Source organism: Diadema setosum, chromosome 4, assembly GCF_964275005.1.
Source record: "Diadema setosum chromosome 4, eeDiaSeto1, whole genome shotgun sequence".
NCBI lineage: Eukaryota > Metazoa > Echinodermata > Echinoidea > Diadematoida > Diadematidae > Diadema > Diadema setosum.
The window spans coordinates 18,500,798-18,521,914 of record NC_092688.1 but is presented as its reverse complement, the minus strand read 5'-3'; the positions used below and the strand labels follow the sequence as shown (position 1 = coordinate 18,521,914).

At 39.0% G+C, this 21,117-nt stretch overlaps 1 protein-coding gene across 1 annotated transcript in view; it reads right to left on the bottom strand.

The window, feature by feature from the left end:
• The window catches only part of LOC140227667 (small G protein signaling modulator 1-like), a 169,734-nt gene that overhangs the window by 18,245 nt on the left and 130,372 nt on the right, over positions 1–21,117 (bottom strand). The window contains exons 11-13 of the mRNA XM_072308083.1: positions 5,833–5,900; positions 3,361–3,693; positions 71–311 (exon numbers count right to left, since the gene is read on the bottom strand). Of these exons, the coding sequence (XP_072164184.1) occupies positions 71–311; positions 3,361–3,693; positions 5,833–5,900 (642 nt within the window). The remainder of the gene's footprint in view (positions 1–70; positions 312–3,360; positions 3,694–5,832; positions 5,901–21,117) is intronic.

Sequence of the window (21,117 nt, the reverse complement as noted above, 5' to 3'; positions counted from 1 at the left end):
TTTCCTCTACATGAAAGCAAACCACAGAAACACGCAAGTGACATGAGGTCGTGTGGTTTTGAGTCCTAACCCTTGATACTTGTCCCACCTGCTGGTGGCCGTGATGACGGCCATTTCAGCCGAGGTGGGCGAGACGGGCGAGTAGGGGATGGCCGGAGGGAGGACGGGGGACGAGGCGGTGGGGCTCTGCACCACCACCTCCTGCTGGCGGATCAGGGCGTGGCGGGGGCCGGTCTCGCGCGCCGTCCAGGGGAACGCCGTGTGCCGGCTGCCCCCGTTGCGGATTGGCAGGATGCTGGCTTCTTCAGGAACTAGGAGGAGGGAACAGAAAGAGACAGAGAAATGAAAAAAAAAATAATTCTTACATCACCATATCATTGTTACATGCTCAAAAACAATAGAAGCTGGAGAGAAGTGAAAAAAATAATCACACTTTGTGAATCCTAACCTCTCAGTAGATGTGTTACTGTAAAACGAGGTATGTTCACATGCATTTTAATTTTGCAAATTTTGTGAGAGCTACGACTTGCAAAATTTAAATGCACTCAAAAAGTTCTTGTCTACACCATATGCATTGAAAGCCAGTTGCAATTCGCGAAAATTTCATGCTGCAAAAAAGGCCATCGCCTCCACAATTCGCAAATATTTCATGCCGCGAATATATCATGTTTTACAGTAAACATTCTGACATGGGTAATAATATTCATCCTTCGTGTAATCTGATGATTATTTTGCAAAGCTCACCAACGTGAGCAGGTCCATAAACAAATATTGTCATAATTCTCTCACTACTGTTTCACTGTTAAACACACAAAAACAATAGAGGCTGCACTGCAATGAAAACAAAAAATAATCACACTGTGTGAATCCTAGCCTTTCATTAGATGAGTTAAATATTATGACATGCTTAACCTGTTGAGGACAAGTCCCAAGTATACTCGGGCAGGTGTCTATGGGCAATGCGTGTTGTGGCAAAATCAGTTCGTCCTCAACAGGTTAACAATATTCATCCGTAGTGCATTGTGATGATTAAGATTTTGCCAAGCTCACAAACATGAGCACATCCATAAACATACTTTATCCTATTGTATAAATGTGTACCATATGTAAGAGCAACAGGCAAGTGCATACTTTAGGGGAATTACTAATCCACATGTTCACATGCTTGTGAGCTGTTTTATGATAATCATAACTTTTGTTTCCCCCTGAAAGATTTTGATTGTTATTCATCTGCAGCAACATTTAGCAGAATACTGTGAGATACCATTTTTGCTTATGATTTTAGTCTTTAAAAACATTTAAAAACAACCGTTTATCTATTCCGTTGTTATGAAATTTGAAGTTTTTGTGATAAATCAATTTTCCCAAATGTAGATTGTCCCATATCAAATGAAAGAAGAAAACTTTTATTGATATCACAGAACTTTATGGACTGCCAGTAAATAAGAGATACAGTGATAACTGGCTATTAACCCATTGAGGACGGGCTAATTTTGCTATAACACACATTTCCCATAGACACCTGCCCGAGTATACTCAGGACTCGTCTTCAGCGGGTTAAAGCCTACACATGCAAACAAAGAATTTTTCCATATCACTAACAGAGTACACACAATAAATAGCTCGGTGGCGACTCAACCTACATTTCTTGAAATAAGTGGGCACCATCATTTATGAGTTTGATGGGAACCATATGGTACGCTCATTTGTTCGGAAAATTAAGCACACGTCCTAATGACACAATTATTGGCTATCGAGATTCCACTGCATCCATCATCCAATGTGTTCTCTCTCTCACTCTCTCTGTTTTTGTCATGAATGCTATAAAAATAATCGTGCCTGAATGAGACAAACTTTGATATATTAGAGAGTGTGATCGCCAAACTATACAGCGAATAATGAGAATGTTTTTTAATGTTCACAGTAAATATTACCCATCTACATATGTAGATTTGCAATCTGTGCTAACATTTTGTCAGCTTGGAACCAGAAGGGCGCTGAGAGTAGATAATAACCAAACGATTAGTTTCAAGAAATAAAAAGTTTATGAAATCAAAAGTGGGTAAATTTATAAGAATTGTTTCAAACATCGGGTAAAATGGCAACCTTGTGGCTTTGATTTTTAACATGTCAAAGAAAATGAATATCATTTAAAATTGACACCATAATGTAGAGCAGATTGAGCTCTACAACTTGAAACCAATAACTCAACCCTCCCCCCCCCCCCCAAAAAAAAAAAAAATGTGGTAATGCCCTTCTGGTTCTCAGCCAATGATAATTTTACTTGCTCAACATTTCAAAGCTTGAACCGTGTCTATTTGCAAACGCGCTTGTCTCTGTCTTCTTTCTCTCTCTGTATTGTCCCTTGACAGACAAAATGACTTTCATCAATAGATACAGAGGAGACAAAAACTCACATCTCCCCAAGATTTCACAAAAGTACTTCTTTTGTGACCAATCACCAGCTAAAGGGCAAGTCATCAATGCCAATATAGAAAACCCATAATAGATTACCCGTCAACACGACTGAAACATGCTTTTTACAGAAAGAAGCATATTTGACCTTGCTACGGACTCGGGCACAACTGCCACGTATGTCTGTATTGAACATATCCTTCAACACAAAGTAGAATCTGAGAAATCCCGAGTGTGAACGGAGGTCACAAGCTAGCGTAGCTACGGGAGTCTTTACGTCAACGGAGATAAAAACCGGGACAAAGGGTGGATTGGATAAGTGGGTGGAGTGACAGAAGGACAGGGAGGAGGTGAAACAAAAAGCAATAAAGAGGATGAGAAGGAGGAGGAAGAGTAGGAGGAGGAATGGGGAAACAAAAAAAAGGAACAAAGAGAGATGAAAAATTAGGAGAAATGACTGTTGTCATACCAGGTTTTTATTTTGGGTTTTTTTTTTTTGTGTTGCTTGTTAGGATAAGTGGGTGAAGTAATAGAAGGAAAGAAAGGAGGGTGAAACAAAGAGCAACAAAGAGGAAGAGCAGGGGAAAGAGGAGGAAGAAGATTGACAGAATAACAGATAAACAAGAAATAGAGAGAGATGGAAAGTTAGGTTTCTGTTTGTCTCTGCAAAGAAATATGGGGACAGAAGGGAAGGCATTCATTTCCACTTAAGGTTATAAATGTTAAGATGACAAATACACCGTGAACAACCTACACATCTAAATTCTTCGAACTCTCTCTTAGAGGATGGGTGATAAAAGAATGGCAAATTGTTACACTTACATCACGCATCATCAACTACTAACCATGAATGCAATGAAACGAACAAAAATCAATGAATCTTAAACTCCCTTGGCTTCTTAACAGAGATGTGTTAAAAAAGAAAAATCATGGAAGAAATCTTACTGAATTCGGGCCTGAAGCTGGTGATGATTCTGAATACGTAGTCTGTCGCCTCGTCCCCCTCGAAGATCTGGGTGCCATCCTGTGAGGAGGTGGACGAGGTGGAGGACGACGTGGACCCCAGGCCGGAGTTTTTGGAGCTCTTCCGGCGCAGTCTGGGCAGCACTTTGCCCTTGCCCCGCTGGGACCAGAGAGGGGGGTCCAGCTGGCCCCGGGGCAGGAGCCCATTCTCCAGACAGGTGAGGAAGGAGAGTAGGTGGCCCCCCTTGGGGAAGTGGATGGGCGGGTACTGCACCCCATCCTGCCCTACCAGCACCAGGGTACCCCCGCTGTCCGCTGGAGGAGGTCAAAAGGAAATGGTGATGCATTTAGATATAATAGACCAATTTCACCACTTTCTTCAGCAGTGTTGCAAGGTGCACTATATTGTGACAAGTGAAAAATATTAATACTCCTGCTACCATTTAAAATAAAACAACAATAATAACTAATAATAACTGATGATGATCATAATAACAATAACAGCAACAATAGCAACAACAATAAAGATAATGATAATAACTATTATTATTATCATCATCATCATCATCATCATCATTATTATTACTATTATTATATGGCAATGCAAATTCAACCCACTTGAGCCATGCCAGAAGTAGGTGTGAAGGACTCAAGATAGTACAGCACTCTCTACTCCATGGTGTGGGGTCGGTGACAGCAATTATTACCCACTCAACCAGAGAAACCACTCTAGAGGTGGAAAAACACCCTTAGCATTCCACGAAAATTTTATTCAAGTCCCATCCAATTATCAGGAGTACCGTAGTATGTGGTACACCCCGCTGTCAAGAGACTAACTGGTATGTGGAATATTTCAAAATTCTTCACATACGTCAACAGCCTGTTATTTCCCTGAAACATATCCCAATTCCAGAGAGAGATGATTGACGTACACATACATACAACTTCTGCAAATATCAAGCCATACAGGTCTTCTGCTATAAACCATGCCATGCTTTGAAGACAATGTTTAATCCCCTCTGTGCCGGGGACTTTGGACAGTGTGTACAACTTTATGGTTTTTTCTGTAGCAATCCACACTCAAAGCACACAAGGGGTTAATACTGTGGTTAGCCATTGTCAAACTTTACTGACTTGAGCTGAATGATGATCAAGTGGGCGAAAAAAAAAATTCCAGCCCACAAATGTTGAAGAATTATCCTTTCACTATCAAGAGATCTATGAACTTGTAAATATGATTGCCCAGTTCAAAACCCACAGAAAATCACAGATTAGGATTCTGCAAGTATGTCATTTGGGTTGACTGACTCAAATTTTTGAAGTCTGCCTTTAATACCTGGACGAATCTTTTCTCTACCTAGGGTCAAACTGGACCGTATGTTTTTGGACAGGCGCTGCTTTTACCAGGAAATAGAACATACTTCTGCACAGCATTCCTAGGTGACTGTAATCTTTAAATCCTATTTTCTCCCTTTTCTATGAAAGTGCACCTCCTATTAACTCTTTTTCTATTTCAATCACATTTTGAATGGGTTAGGATGGCCCAATTCTAACAAGTTACGCAATATCTTACAGCTTAGAGCATACCTATTTGAAATATGCAGTCAAGTGGAAATTCAAATGGCCTACTTTTGTGGATTTTGAGCCTGGCAGTCACAAATATCACCATGCTAGTGAACTGTGTTCTGAATGGTTTAATTAACACTTATTTCACTTATTTCTCCATAAAAGGAACATTACGAATGGTACGTCAGTTACAAACAAATATTCCTCTTTTTTTGTGCATTTAGTGTTTATTCCCTTCCCTCCTATTTCAACGATACCAGAGACAGGAGTAGGATGTGTAAAACCATGTGGCTCAGATTTTTAAGACTGGAAACATTCTTAAATAGTGCCTTTCACCTAGGGCTATTAAACAAATATACCATGCACTGCGAGACTCTCACTGAAATCATTGATTCCGTATCAGCATGAATACCTCTATTTTATGAACAGCACAGCTCTTGAAGAAAATAGTACAATTTCTGTCAACAAGGGATCCATAATTTCACTGTTGGCTCAAACAGTGCACGATATATTTGTTTTACATCATTCTAATGAATCTTAGAAAAAAAAACCAAACAGTAAAATTGTTCACACAAAATTGTTAGATTGCACTGCAGACAATCAGTGTACTGTGGTGGATGTGATTATATACAGTGGTCTATGAGACCAATACCAACAGCAATTTCACATACACTGGTACTATTGATACAAAAACCATTAACTGAACACGTCTATGATGCAATATTCATGGTAAAGTGCACTATACCATGAATATTACATCACAGTATGTTTGTCATTGAACATCATCAACATCGTAGCAATGTCATGTTTGGTCACATGATGCCATGTAGACCAATCACTGAGCAGCATTTCATTGGTGAGGGATGGGATGGCATTTATCTCACTTACGCTGTTGATGACAGTGCAGGTAGACAATATCCTCTACGTTGACTGTGACTGCGTAGTCCCAGTAGATGCTGGTTTGGAGGAATCAAATAAATCAGAAGAAGAAGAAGAAGAAGGAGAGGGGAAATTAGTCAATATCTCACAGCCAGAGATGATATTAGAGGAGTAGGAGTCATTGTCTGGAAGATTACTCTTAAAGTCGTACCTGTCACACGCAAATACTTCCATCTCTTGGAGATTAGCTCTCTTCATTTCAAGTGACGGGCAAATGAGAAAATGATTGCACTTTAACTCAAAGACATGCTGTCACGATTTGTGATTTGCACCAATTCTAAGATCATATACAACACATCAAATACCACGAAATTTGCTTGTAAACAGGAATGAAAATGAGGTAGAAATTCACAACAGTGGCATTCTGACAGTGCAGCTGGGAAAAAAAAAGAGTTATATCAGGACATCCACAGGACATATTCAAAAACATTGTTACCCATGCACCAAGAAATCATCTCCTAATACCAAACAGAATGAGACTTCAGAATCCTGTTCATTTCTTTTTAAATCTTACTGGTCAAATGCCTACATTTTGTTGATTGACAAATATAGCAAGAGATCCACAAATATGAAATAATTCATGCTCTGGATAACCTTATGTATCATACAAATCACTCAACAATATTGATGTTCAAGGGCCACATAAGTCTCATCATTTTTTTTTTTTTTTTTTTGGGGGGGGGGCGGAATAAAGTAAAAGCTGCCACAAGTACCATCCATAATATAACAGGACAACAGGTGAATATCCCACAAAGATTTAAAAAAAACAACAACAAAAAACATGCATCCTATATGTTTTCTTGTCATCATCCTACAATTTATTTTCGGCATGCAGCAATCTGTTAGATGGAGCTGTGAATGCCACTTGGTGCATCTCTGATGAGAGAGAAAAAAAAAATCCGAGTTTGTTTGTCAAAATATACCAATGCCACTAATTAGGATAAATGCCACTCACAAATGAAACACAGACCGTGATACCAATCCCCATTAGAACACGTCCCTCAAACTGTTTAGTTTCAGCAGGTAAACACTGAATTTTGCAGACACTGCAGTGTAATTTGTATCAGAGTACGTCCATTAATCAGGCAGATGCGGGTAGAGTTTCATCTCGATGGCTGAGAAATTTCCTCTGGCCAACCGCCAAGTTTCCTGGACAAGCGCTCCAAATGGGTTGTATCTAAAAGCTTCAGAACCATTTTTGAGCTGTTTCGCATCAAACATGATCTCTAATTGTCGGTATCGCCGGTGCCCCAAAAAACTTCTGCACATGCTGCAGAGCCCTGTCACAGATGCACTGTGGGATTCCTTGGGAGCACTGTTGCTTCAGATCTGTTTGCATGTGTCTCATTATGCCTCCGCCAATGAAGTGGCCGGAGGCATTATGTTTTCAGGTCGTCCGTCCGTCCGTCCGTCCGTCCCGTTTTGTTTTTGTCGATATCTCAAGAACCGTGAGGTGGTTTTGCATCAAACTTGGTATGAGGGTATATCCTGGGGGGATGATACTTTGTTTGGATTTTAGGGTTACGGGGTCAAAGGTCAAAGGTCACAGGTTATTTTGTGAAAAAAAAGGTTGAAAATTCATGTTTTTCTCCATATCTCGCAAATGGTTCAAGGTATCTTCATGGAACTTAGTATATATGCTTGTTCCAATGGGCAGTGATTATCTAGGGAATTTGGGGGTCATGGTTCAAAGGTCATGGGTCAAAGGTCAAGGTCAACTCCTCAAAATATCACTACTTTCCTTATATTTCTGCAATGCCTGAAGGTTTGGGTTTTTTTAACTTGATGTACGCATGTATTACCAAATATATATTCTGTGGGAAGTTTCTTACCAAAAGGTCAAAGGTCAAAAGGTCAAAGGTCAAGTGAAAGTGCTGAATTGCACTTTTTCCTCCATATCTCAAAAGTAACTCAAGGTATCATCATGAAACTTACATATTTATGCATGTTCAACCTAATAGTGATCCTCTTTGGAACTGTGAGGTCAAAGGTCAAAGGTCAAAGGCCAGGTTTAGATAATGCTATTTTCCCATTTGATACTGAAATTATACTTTTTCTCAATACCTTTGAAATTACTCAATGCATAAACTTATAAAAGGGTCAAAAGTCAAGTAAAAATCATTAGTTCCCCAAATACCTGCACTCTGACATTTTAATCATTCATCCAATTGAACCTAGTTCTAGGAAAGTGAACATTCAGCACATTTGTGGCAAACCTGTCATTTTAATATTTTGCCAATTGTGTGAAACTGTCATCACACATTGTCAAGACATTGTACTATAGACCTATTAGGAGAACCATGCATTATGGCGGAGGCATATCAGTCGCTGTAGCGATATATCTACGTAGTTTCTCCTGCGATTCAATGCAATTTTCATCTGCTCTTCTTTCGTTGCTATTTTGTTCCGTTAGAATTAAGCTTTAAAAAAAAAGTTTAAAACTTCTAAATTTTACTGATTTGCAGTCACTGCAGTTACGGTTTACTACTGCAAGGCTTCATCGTGCTGGTCAGAAGATGAAAAGCTAAGAAATCTTCAGCAAAAAATACCAGATACCCCTGGATGAGGGTGGAACATGACCTGAGTCCATATGCAGCAAAAACCAGGTCAAAGTTTGCCCCTGGAGCTATCCCATAATGCATCTAAAGTGATGCTCTCTGCAAGGCACCCAGGTATTAGCGATACCGAGAATTCTCCAACTTTATAACAACCCCCCCATCTTTCCATAAATGATGTGGAGCCCGGTATTATTTCCTAATGACCTCTGATGTGTAATTCTGGACAGTGCTTTAGATCTCATGCATCACTTGAGGTCGAGAAAAGTTTTAGGCTTGTATTTACTGTCACTAGTTTAATACTGACATGGATTGATTTCATTGTGTGAATCAAGAGAATTTTGATCATGCAACTACATTCACAATGAATCTAAGATGTTACGTCCATCTTTCTGATAGGATTCAAATTTTGTGAGTAGAACAACGGAAATGCACTAAAATGAACATTTTAAAAAATACATTTGTTCTCAGTGATCAATATGTAAAGTAAGGCTGACAGTTACAAAACAAACCATCAGATTGACACTTGTCGGATGAAAGTCCATTGTAATGTATCTATCCTAATATCAAATAGATATGAATAATTCAACGGAGGCACTTTTGGGGGGTTAAACAAACTAAAGGACATTTGGAATGATTCCACATCTCACCGTGTCATCAATCAAAAGGTTCCAAGCTTTTCAATAAATTGTGCCACTTTCCACTTGAATATTCATGAGCACTCCGAACAAAGACCGCTTAGTTCAACCAGATTAACAAGACATCAGGAAATGGAAATTGGCCTGAAAACACCATGAATCTGGAAACAATAAACACCGTATTGACAAGTAGAGAACGAAGAAATTAAAACTGCCTGTTGATTTTTTTCCTAAATCTCTACAAATCAAATAGGCCTTTGAATTTTCCAGTAGCTCGAAGTCAAGGTCACTTCTGGGGAGATATGTTATATTGTGACCATGAATGTCATGTTGTAATAGTAACAGCTTGGCAGTTTAGTGGATCTCTGTATTTTAACCCGCTGACGACGAACAGATTTTGCTGTAACACGCATTTCCCATAGACACCTACCCAACTATACTCGGGAATAGTCTTCAATGGGTTAAGGTATAATAAAGCTCATTTATTTCCAAGGCAGTCAAGCCTCATTACTGGCAACATTGCTATTATCAATTAATTGCTGAACTGTATTAAAATATAAGCCACAAAAAAGGAGAAGATTTCAGAAAAGAAGGATTTTTGGAATTGCATCACCATCTAGTGATGGCCCGGAAGCAGTGATGATTACTGAATGAAAACCAAGCTTAAAGGGAAAGAAAAAAATTCTGATATTAACATTTTCTACTTAAAGTCTTATCATTATCATTATCATCATCATCATCATCATCACCATCATCATCAATATTTTCATTTTATCATTGTTGTTGACATTCTTGTTGTTTCCACTATAAATATTAATTTTATCATCATCATAATCATAATAATTTATTTTTGGATGTGAGAAGCAGTGATCTTGTTACTGTACACCACAACTTTCCAATGCTATATGGGGGTGCTTCCTTATCTACTGTATGTCTGCACAGCCCAGCAAAGCCAAGAGCAATACTGGTAGGTATTTCCTACCTCAGTAAATGTGACCGACACCCATGTGATTCCCATGGAAACCAAATAATGTACCCAGCAGAAGGGGAGGTCTAATGACCCTTCGTCCGGCATTGCCATGGGATGCCATCCTGTTTCCATGGAGACTGCATGAGGTAAACCCCCTTTCCCTATTAAAAAAAACCTGTGAATTTCCCATTCTGAATATCAGGGTACATGACATTTGGCATTTAATGAAAGCCACTCAGAGTGATAAGTGTCCCTATATATAGACTTACTCGAGAGAGTCCATTTTCACCGGTATATTTAGTAATCATCCCATCCCGACGATGAGTGCAGGACATTTCCGCTAGTTCTTCAAATCATATTGATACAGGGATACCACTCTTTGTCTGAGATAATGCTAAGTGTGGACATGCTTTTAGACTTCATCATCTTTGCATGTTTCTGTTTTAAGAGGCTGCCACCAACACCAAGTTATACTGTTTGATAAAAGAATGCACTCTTTTCTGTCTTTTGATTTCAAAAAGGCTCTATTTCTCTCCTCCCATTTAAAAGTCTTTATATTCCCATCTCTTTTTGTATTTGAACAAGACATGATCATAATGGTGTTCAAAAATATATATTGATGAGTTGATATTTTCAATGGGTTATTGATGACTCAAATTTTATACTTCGCATCTTCTTCTTCTTCTTTTAATTATGTATGAAAGGATATTTCCACAGAGAAAAAAAATGCAGATACCCAAACGATGATCAAGTTACATGGAATCAAATCTCATGGAATCATATCGAATTAACATTTCAATCTCAGGAGCATTGTATGCATGTCTGCAAAAGAGCTTTGAGTGGGAGGACATCACTCCGGAGTGGGGGGGGGGTGGGGGGGTGGGGGGTGGGGGTGGGGGATAGGGGGTTCTGTGATGAATTCCATTCAGGCTGTTGGAAGAGTGCACACTTCTTTCATCCAATCAGTATGAATTAAATCCTACTAGTTGAAGCTCCCCATCCACTTATCGCCATCGCTAAATTAATGATAATGCCATGATTATCTGCATGGAACATGAGCTGTCTGCAATAAGTCCGATGCCCTGGCATTAACAATAAGAGCTTAAAATTGGCAAAAGTGGCCATGGTGCAAACAACTCTTCCCATTTCATTCCATTTATTCATCTCTTATTTTAGTTCAGAGGACTTTTAATGGATGCACTGTATGGAAAACAGACAAACTACTCATTCATTCCCACATAGCTCTTTACCATAATACCAGCATGGCAGAATTGGTCATTGTTTCTTTGGTATTCATCTGCCACGGAATATGACTATGAATATAGAAATGGTCCTAGAAGTTATCCTACTCCACCATCACTATCCCTTCCACCCCCCCCCCCCCTAAAACACTCTCAATTTTTAAATCAATTTTTATATATCACTGGAAGGGGGAATCATTACTTCATAACTTGATGGCATTAGAGTGGATTGGATGAAAGCCGACCTCGACTCATACGCCGGGATGAATCAGACATAATCTGCCGTCAAACAAGGTCAAATATATATAATGAGATGGAGATCATTAACTCACTATGATCGGTCGTGTGAACCAGACAAAAAATGCGTGTGACCAGTCAGTGTGCTGACTGTCACTAATCAATGCCAACACTCAGAGAACATTAAAATCATCAAGACATCACGCTACACTGGGACCTGGATGGATTGAGTAACCCTCTTACTACCAGCGGCCACCTGTTTTGTGTGCAAAATCTATGGCATATCGAGAGGTGCTAGTCTCACCAGGGTTAAACCAGGCCTCTGGGTGATTACGACAGAGTGCACACACACTGTTAATCATCTTCTTTGTTTTTCTTCTTACCTCAAATCAGCGCTACATGGAACCCTATTTATTCAGTGACCACATTCAAACAGCCAATCCAATGCTTGTTCTAATCAGTTTGTAAGATCACTCAGTTGGTAAACAAACGGCAAAGAAACTTAAAAAAAAAAAAAAAATGAATGAAGGGGACTCACAGGTCAGACATGCCTGTGACTCAATGATAGAAAGATGAGGAGACAATAGAGTCAAATTGGCAGATAAATTCCTCCCAATTATGACAATTACGAGAGCACCATAGGGGTCCCATTTCATAAAACTTGTTAACAGTAACAACTGCCACTTCTCTATGACAAATTTGCTCTCAGCCAATCAGCTGCAAGGATTTCAGTAGCTTATAACTATGAAAACTTGTTATTGATAACAAGTTTTAGGAAATAGGGACAAGTTGATTACGTAACATATTTGCACCTCACAATAAAGCCATGTAAGTTGATATCTTTTTTCTACACCCACAAGGACAAAAGGAGGTAATTTCAAACAATCCAAGATGAATTCAAGACGCATGGCAAAGAGGAGTTACATGATGATAGCATATGAATTAAGATGATTTCCCCATTCAGTGGTTAGTTGATGATGCAAGACAGAAAAGAGGCAATTGTCTGCAAGAAATATTGTATGGATATGATAAATTATCGTCCCAAGTGACGGGATGACTGGATTGATGAGACCATTAGGGGAGTAATGTGAAACATGCAATTGTTCAAAGATGTGAAGAACAGGCTATAACAAAGACATCTCTACTGTGAAATAATGTACACATAGCAGCTTCTACTTTTCCCTGAATAACCACACAAGGAAAATGATGATGTTTGTGCATGTTTGAAAGTGGTACAGTCAAGGTTAAAGGGATGGTATAATTTTGGTTACGATGAGGATGCAGATTTTTGTTTTCTTCTGTGAGATACTGTATACGCTATAATTTTCGCGTACATAAATTTTCGCGAATTGTCGCTGTCACACATTTTCGCGAGTGGTTAAATTCGCGATTGGGGGACCAGACAAAATATGAAGTGGCAAAGAAAGTGTGAATTTTCAACTTACTAGCAAATAAGAATGATACTAGTTATACACTGCATGAAAAAAAAACTTACCAAACTCTCCGAACTACAGTGCCGACCGCGGGAAACGTCACGAAAGCCCCTAGGGCAAATGCGGGAAGCCCTTTCGTCCGGGCGTACTAGGTTATACGCGGGTGTGTGGACGCGGATAGACGAAGCAAATCGCCCGCACCTTCATGCTCGTCTGAACACCCGCATTTGCCCGAGCGCTCCAGGCGCTCGTATGGCAGCATTGGATGTATATTTAGAATCAAATCTCCGTGGTTTCAACCCGCGGATAGATTGCGAGTATGTATCATTAATACTCGTAGATGTCCAATGTTGCTTACATGAAAACATGGACATTGCCCGCTTGTCTAAACTAATAATATCGAAATTTTATTTGTAATTCGTAATAATCATCCGACATTGGTCTCCGATCAATTTTCCTCACTCTTCTACATTGGATCGGAGAAGAGGAATCACTGATTATCATTCACAACTTTGACATCGTCCGCTAGGTATAGCCCTGATTTGATGAACACGCAGACACGAGCCCCAGAATGAATTATACGAGTGTTAGTTGCTACTTAGGGTGTGATTTCACGGAGCACGCGAACGACTAGCAAAGGACGCGAATGGCAAAATCCAGCATTCGTATTTTAGTCTGCAAAAGACCGCCGAACGAACGTGAGGGTTCGGAAGCATCGTCGCGAACGTCGTTTTTACTTACGCGAGAATTTCAAAAAAAGTTTGAAATATTTTGCGAACCTTTTCCGCACACTTGATTGTGATTTGCTCGTGAATATTGTTCTCGAAAGGGTCTTTAAAGCCTCGTCATAATTATTATGCGCAAGACCTTCGCAAGACACGCGAGATGTTTGCAAATAATGTTCATGAAACCGGTAACCAGGGAGGAGGGACCTCCCTGGTGAAACCCCAAACAGACTCCGTAACTTTGGAGAATGTCTCGCGTATGTTACGCGAAATCTGCGATGTTTTTCCTACCATTTTACGACGTAATTAGATTCGCAAACTGTTCGTGTACCTTTTGAGACATTCTCGCGAACGTTAAGTGCATGTTTGGGGGATGTATGACCCACGTTTACTCCAAATCAAAATCGGAGCATACATCTAAACATCAAACAATCTCTAACTACGTACACCTGTAGTAGAAAAGAAATTAAAGACTAGCAAAGAGAAAGAAATGTTTGATTTAAAAAGAATCGCAGAATCTGAAGTACGCCAAAATTATATTTAACACTAGAGATTATGTTTTGAAGTAACTTGAAGAAAAAAAAAATCAAATGCTTTACTAGTGGAGAAAGGTCCTAGAAAAAAAAAACTGTTGGGACACACAAAATAGTATAAAGAGAGAAAAAGAAAGGAGAAGTACAGGAAAAAAAAAACTTAAACTCAAAGAGAGCTTCCACCTCTCCTTGGGTACATTTTCTCCCATGATTATAGTTTTGTTTTTCGTTTTTTTTTTGTTTTGTTTTTTGTTTGTGATTTTTTTTTTTCGCATTTCCGTCGCGTGTTCTTCGTGTACGTAAATACGCTGTACTTAAGCAATGATACACACGACATTCGCACATCCGTCGTGGGAACTTCCGCACAAATTGTGCAAGAATAGTTTTCGGCTTAATTGTCGGAACACATTCGGAGAAAAACTTTTCCGAATGTTGCATTTTGTCATTCGCATCCTTTAATTCGCAAATCGTTCGAAATCGTTCGCGTGCTCCGTGAAATCACACCTTTAGCAACTAAATCATCGCTGAGGATCCTTAACGAGCTGTATAAATCGACTTGCGGACGTCATCCGCTACTGCGTAAATGTTAAAACATTGACATCGTCTGCTTATTTAATAGTGAAATCAACATTTGATTATTCCTTCCACCAACCTTCCATATCGTCTTTATTTATGTAATACTCTATGAAATCATCCCCTACGTATGTAGCTATTAATTAAAGAAATCCGCTTACATATAGTTCATCAATTTTCTGACGCTGATCTCTACTTCAGTTTTAGGCCCCCATTCTAAACATCGCTCGTACATTGTTGCTCGACCTGCGAACGTTGTCCGTTGTTGCGTAAGATAATCAAACATCGATATCGTTTTCTTATCACAAATATAATTAGTCTTCGACATCGTCTGCGAGTCATTGATTTGATAAACCCTTAACATTGTCCGATATTTATTGTATTAGATGAACCCGTCCGCTGTTGCGCAAATTATTCAAACATCGACATTGTGCGTTTATCAATTTCCACATCGTCCGCGTATCACTGATTCTGTAAACCCTATAGACATCGTCTGATATTTCATAAACCAACGGACATGAGTCCCCGGATTAATTATTCAAACAATCCATGATATCAGTTCAGGCCTCGAATTAACCGACGGCCACCGACGGCCATGGCCGTCGGTGCCCCTCTCGTTGGCCGCAATGCCTTTTGTTTTTTGATCAAAGTTACGGCCAAAAAACAAAAAAAAAAAAATGTGCCCTTTTTCTTGGGGCCGTGGTGCCCTTTTAGAATGAAAGTTATTATTTATGACGTATGATATGCCCTTTCTCAAAGTCTCTTTAATAAGCTTGAACAACTTTCCTGATCTCAAATATCATACCTTCAGTTCACTCGCGTCCCGATGTATCTGATTCAAACTCAAAGTATCTTTCCAAGGTACGAGACGACGTGTACGTACATACGCCCGACCGGCTTTTACCGTCCCGACTGCCTCCGCAGCGCAGCGGCCGCGAGTATGTACTAGGCTAGGCAGCGCATACTCAGTATTCAGATAGAGTAGTAAAGAGTGAACACCAAGTTCACCAAGAAAAAAGAAAAATCCCACGATGCCAAGGTGTGCCAGACTGGGGAATGGGGAGGGGTGGAGAGAGAGAGAGACCAATCAACAGAAGAAACCGCGCGTACTGGCGCATTTTTTGAGGTCATGAACTGTCTGTCACAGACTAATCATGGCAATCTACACGCGCACGCAAATTCCTTTGCCTTGTGGTTTTGCCAGCCAGCTGTCGGAATGTGTTTGAAGTTTCATGGCAGCCTGGCCTGGCTGGCCTGAAAGGGTGTCGAGTTTCAATCAATACCTAGTTACCTACTGTTGTTTTATTCCTGTTTTTAAAAAAAATGTCGTTTCACCTGATAATAGAAACGCGGAGATCGGGAGTGTGTTACAGCTGTAGGAAAGAGGTTTTTGATGTGTGTTGCACTTTGTGTGTGTGTGTGTGTGTGTGTTTGTTTGTTTTTCTCGGTTTGTTTTTCTTCTTTCTTTATTTCACAAACACCAAACATGCCCTTTCCAATGTGGCCTTGTGGCCCTCTGGGCCTTCTTGGAAAAGTGCCCTTTTCTAAATGACCTTGCCCCTCCAAAATCCTATTTCGAGGCCTGCAGTTGCTAAACTAGTGTTGGCCTACTTGTCAACTTAACCATCACTCAGACACGATCGTTGCTCATTACGAAGTGAAATACGTGTAGACTCGCGGACGTCATCCGCTTGTGCATAATATTATATTCAAATATCGACATTATTGTCCGCTATCGTTGCTTCAATCAACTTTCCGCAACTTTTAACACGAGACCTATTAATAGCATTTGCTGGTACATGTATTTTGCTGGGTTTTTTTGTTTGTTTGTTTGTTTACAAGTTTTTTAATCACTCTTGTGATCGGGACGAGGGTGGGGAAAGGGGAGAGAGTAGGGTGAGCCGAGTACGAGTGAGAGTGGACAGGGAGAGGGAAATCGAATGATGGAATCCTCTGCTCACAATTTGTCTCTTATATACCAGAGTACAAAAATATTGTCTTTTTTTTTCTTCATAGTTGTAAAATTTGTTATGTTGGTGAGTCAATGTGTTGATTTTTTTTTGCCGTAAAAGAAGGAATTAATATTGTAGAATGCCGACCAAAAACAAAATGGTTTTACCAACATTGCGTGCACATACGACCAAGTATACGTACAAAAAGAAAATTAAGCGCCAAAAATAGGGGAAAAAAAAGATAAAAGGATTTGTTCCGTAAATTTGGTCGGTCAATATATTTTCTTTCTTCAGCAGTTGCGCGTGACATTACCTGTTCTTTGTTTTTGTTTTTGTTTTTGTTTTGTTTGTTTGTGTGTGTGTTTTTTTTGTGTTTTTTTTTTTTTTTGGGGGGGGGGTGTCATATTCGTTTTACCAACCTAAGGTTCGCTATGAAAATACGAAAATGAAATATTCTAAAAAACAAGATTTCTCTAAACACCACATGTAGATTTCGTAAAAGTCAAATGATGTCATGATTCATAATCCGGCCGAAAATGCAAGAATGTTTGTGATTCCATACGTGTGATTAATTTCGTTGTCGGAACATTGGAATATGGAGCCTTGGATTATACAAGGATAAACGAACATTTGGACCAAAGAAATTTATATTCAAAGCAAGACAATAAGTTTCTTAGTTTGACATCGTTTATTTCGTAGTATAGGAAAGCAAGTAATAATAAAAAAAAAACAACACACACACACAGACGGAACGTAGAATATGTCAAGGCAACTAAATGAAACTAAGATATCTTAGTATGTATGTTTGTTTGTTTGTTTGTTTGTTTGTTGGTTGGTTGTTTTTGTTTGTTGTTGTTGTTTTGTTTTTTTTGGGGGGGGGGGCATTTTCATAGTACCCACGTAATGTTTGCTGATGTGAAAATAATATTCTGGAACACGCAAATCTATTTCTTCGTTACGCTGCAAGGTATTTGTAATTCCCTGAAGATTTTTTTTTCGTATTGTGATGATTTGTGTCGGATTCGAAACGCGCAAAATCCCTGTGCCGATTAAGATTGTTTTCTTTCAGAAAATGCAATAGGGTTCGTTAATGCAAACATTTGCAGCTTTAAATTCTGAAGAGAGAGAAAAAAAAAGAATTCGTTACTATGAAAACCATTTGTCATTCGTTTTCAGATTAACTTTATTCTTTAATGGCTTAAAGAACCTTCAGAATAAGAAGTTTTCAGAGAAACTTATAACAGTACTAAACATTTTTCTCCTTTCTTCAATCGAACAATGGGCGGACGACTCACAATCCCTACAAAATGGAGAAGAAGGCAAATAAGTTATCGTTTACTTTATTTTTATTGGTTAGTACATACATTTTCAGATAAGAAAGGGGGAGAAATAGCCTTATTTGACGCAAGATGAATGACAGAAATAAAGAATCATAACGTTTGTTATCCTGGCTGGGCCTTCGCCCTACCCTGGGGATTCGACTTGAGGTATCTTTAACTAAACCAAGGAGGTATACCTCCTTGATTAAACATCCTTTCCGTGTGAGAGAGTTTATGGCCTCCACAAATGCGCCAGTACGCGCGGTTACTTTGACAGTGTAGTCTCTTTCTCATCTGCCCCTCCCCTTCCCTAAGTCTGTCGCCTTGCCATCGCAGGTGTTTTCTTGGTAAAGTTGGTGTTTTTAAATACTCTGGACTGCGTGTTACTGACTTTTTTCAATTCTACCTGTAATACGTCGAGTCTATGTAACCGTGTGTACACGTGTAGCATGCTGCGCACATGCAGCGAGTCACCACCACAGATGTATGTGTGTAGAGTTCTGTGCATGGTCACTACTCGACTTACCTGCAGGTACGGCATTACCGCGAACAGAAAACGGCAGACAGTGTTTCTGCTTTACTGTCAACATATATCTCTCGCCTTTGTCACCACTAAACATATTTTGACACACATTGTAATGGAATACAGACGAACTTTCTTCAATAGCGATGAGTGTTGGTGTTGGATCGCAATATGCATTAGGATTTCCTCAAATAAGTGTTTGAAAGTTGTTTATCGCTTTGTTTTACTTAGTTGTTATCTTTATGTTCGGTGGATCTCTCCAAGCATTTGGCAAGATATTTTAATGCTTGCCAATAATCAGGTTTTCCCTACAAACATTTTTCCTTATCTCATGATGTTTGATATTTTAATACCATTGGGGATCACGTCCCAGAAATACTACTACACATATACAGCATTCCTTTGGCATTTGCGTCTATGTTATACTAAGTTGTGTGTGCATGTGTGTGTGTGTGTGTGTGTGTGTTTGTGCAGTGTTTCCGAACGTTCATGTTTTTGCGTTGGCTTTCACTTTATTACGATTTATTTATTATTATTTTTTTTTAGTAGGTTGACTTATCACAAGGGCAACATTAGCCCCCCCCCCCCCCCCAAAAAAAAAAAAAAAAATGTATTGGCGTAACATGAGATTTTCAAATAGGGGCGGTCGGGCAGATTTTTTTTTTGTTTTGTTTTGTTTTTTTTGCTACCTGCATTTTACGTGTACACTCGTAAATCGTGCTCAGTAACAGGTACAACTGCTGCACCGTATGTGCTGTGTTCATCTATTCTACAAATCATTTATGAGGCCGATATTACTCGAATTATACCCCTTCACAGAATTTAAAGATGTTGAAATCCCTATCCTGAATGTTTTCACTTCATATTTTACTATTTAGACTAGATAAGATTGATGCAAATTGACCCATATGTACGATCTTTTCATCGCACACGGCGATCTCTATTACAGTCCCACATATACAGATTCGTGTAAGTTCTCCACACAAGAAACCTATGGCAAAACTGTGCACAATGCATTGCAGTCTGAATGCTAAGTATACACTGTATAAATCTCGATATAATACGCGTCCGTGTTGGAAACAGATGACGTAGTACTGATCAAGCGAGGCTATGCGAGGCGCTAGCGAGATCTCTCTCTCGTACATCCGATATCCCCAGAGCCGTTTCCACTTCCGGGTTTTTGCGATCGCGATCGCAGTCAAGAAGATACTTGATATCGATAGCAAAAAAAAAACATAGGGTCGGCCAAATTTTTAGGGTCGGGCGGGTTACGCCAATACAACAATTTTTTTTTTTTTTTGCCTTAGTTAAGACATGTACGCAGTGTTTCTATAGCACAACGATGTATAGTTTTCGCTTCATATAAGATGAAAAGAAAGAAATATATAATATAAATATAAAAAGAAAGACACATGATATAAGAAAGAAAGAAAGAAAGACACATAACATAAGAAAGAAAAAGAAAGAAACATAAGAAAGAAAGAAAGAAAGAAGGAAAGAAAGAAAGACACATGTTATGTTATATATTACTTGCTGTTATTTCCAACCTCATTTAATTATAAAATTATTGGCGAAATACAAACACAAGCACACACACATGACTCATATCCGGCCGAAAATGCAAGAATGTTTGTGATTCCATATAGGTGTGATTAATTTCGTTCGCCGGAACTTTGGAATATGGAGCCTTGGTTTATACAAGGATAAACGAACTTTTGGACCAACGAATTTTGTATTCAAAGCAAGACGATAAGTTTCTTAGTTGACATCGTTTATTTCTTAGTAGGAAAGCGAGTGATAATTCAAAAAAAAAAAAAGAAAAACACATACGGAACGTAGAATATTCAAGGCAACTAAATGAGACTAATTGTTTTCTTTCCGAAAGTGCGATAGGGTTCGTTAATGCAAACATTTGCAGCATTAAATTCTGATTAAAGAAAAACGTTAATCTGAAAACGATTTGTACGATTTGTACGGCATTACCGCGAACAGAAAACGGCAGACAGTTTCTTCTGCTTCTCTTACTGTCAACATATATCTCTCGCCTTTGTCACCGCAAAACATATTTTGACACACATTGTAATGGAATACAGACGAACTTTCTTCGATAGCGATGAGTGTTGGTGTTGGATCGCAATATGCGTTAGGATTTCCTCAAATAAGTGTTTAAAAGTTGTTTATCGCTTCGTTTTACTTAGTTGTTATCTTTATGTTCGGTGGATCTCTCCAAGCATTTGGCAAGATATTTTAATGCTTGCCAATAACCAGGTTTTCCCTACAAACATTTTTCCTTATCTCATGATGTTTGATATTTTAATACCATTGGGGATCACGTCCCAGAAATACTACTACACATATACAACATTCCTTTGGCATTTGCGTCTATGTTATACTAAGTTGTGTGTGTGTGCGTTTCCGAACGTTCATGTTTTTGCGTTGGCTTTCACTTTTTTTACGATTTATTTATTTATTTATTTATTTATTTATTTTTTTTTTTTTTTTTGCAGGTTGACTTATCACGAGGGCAACGTTAGT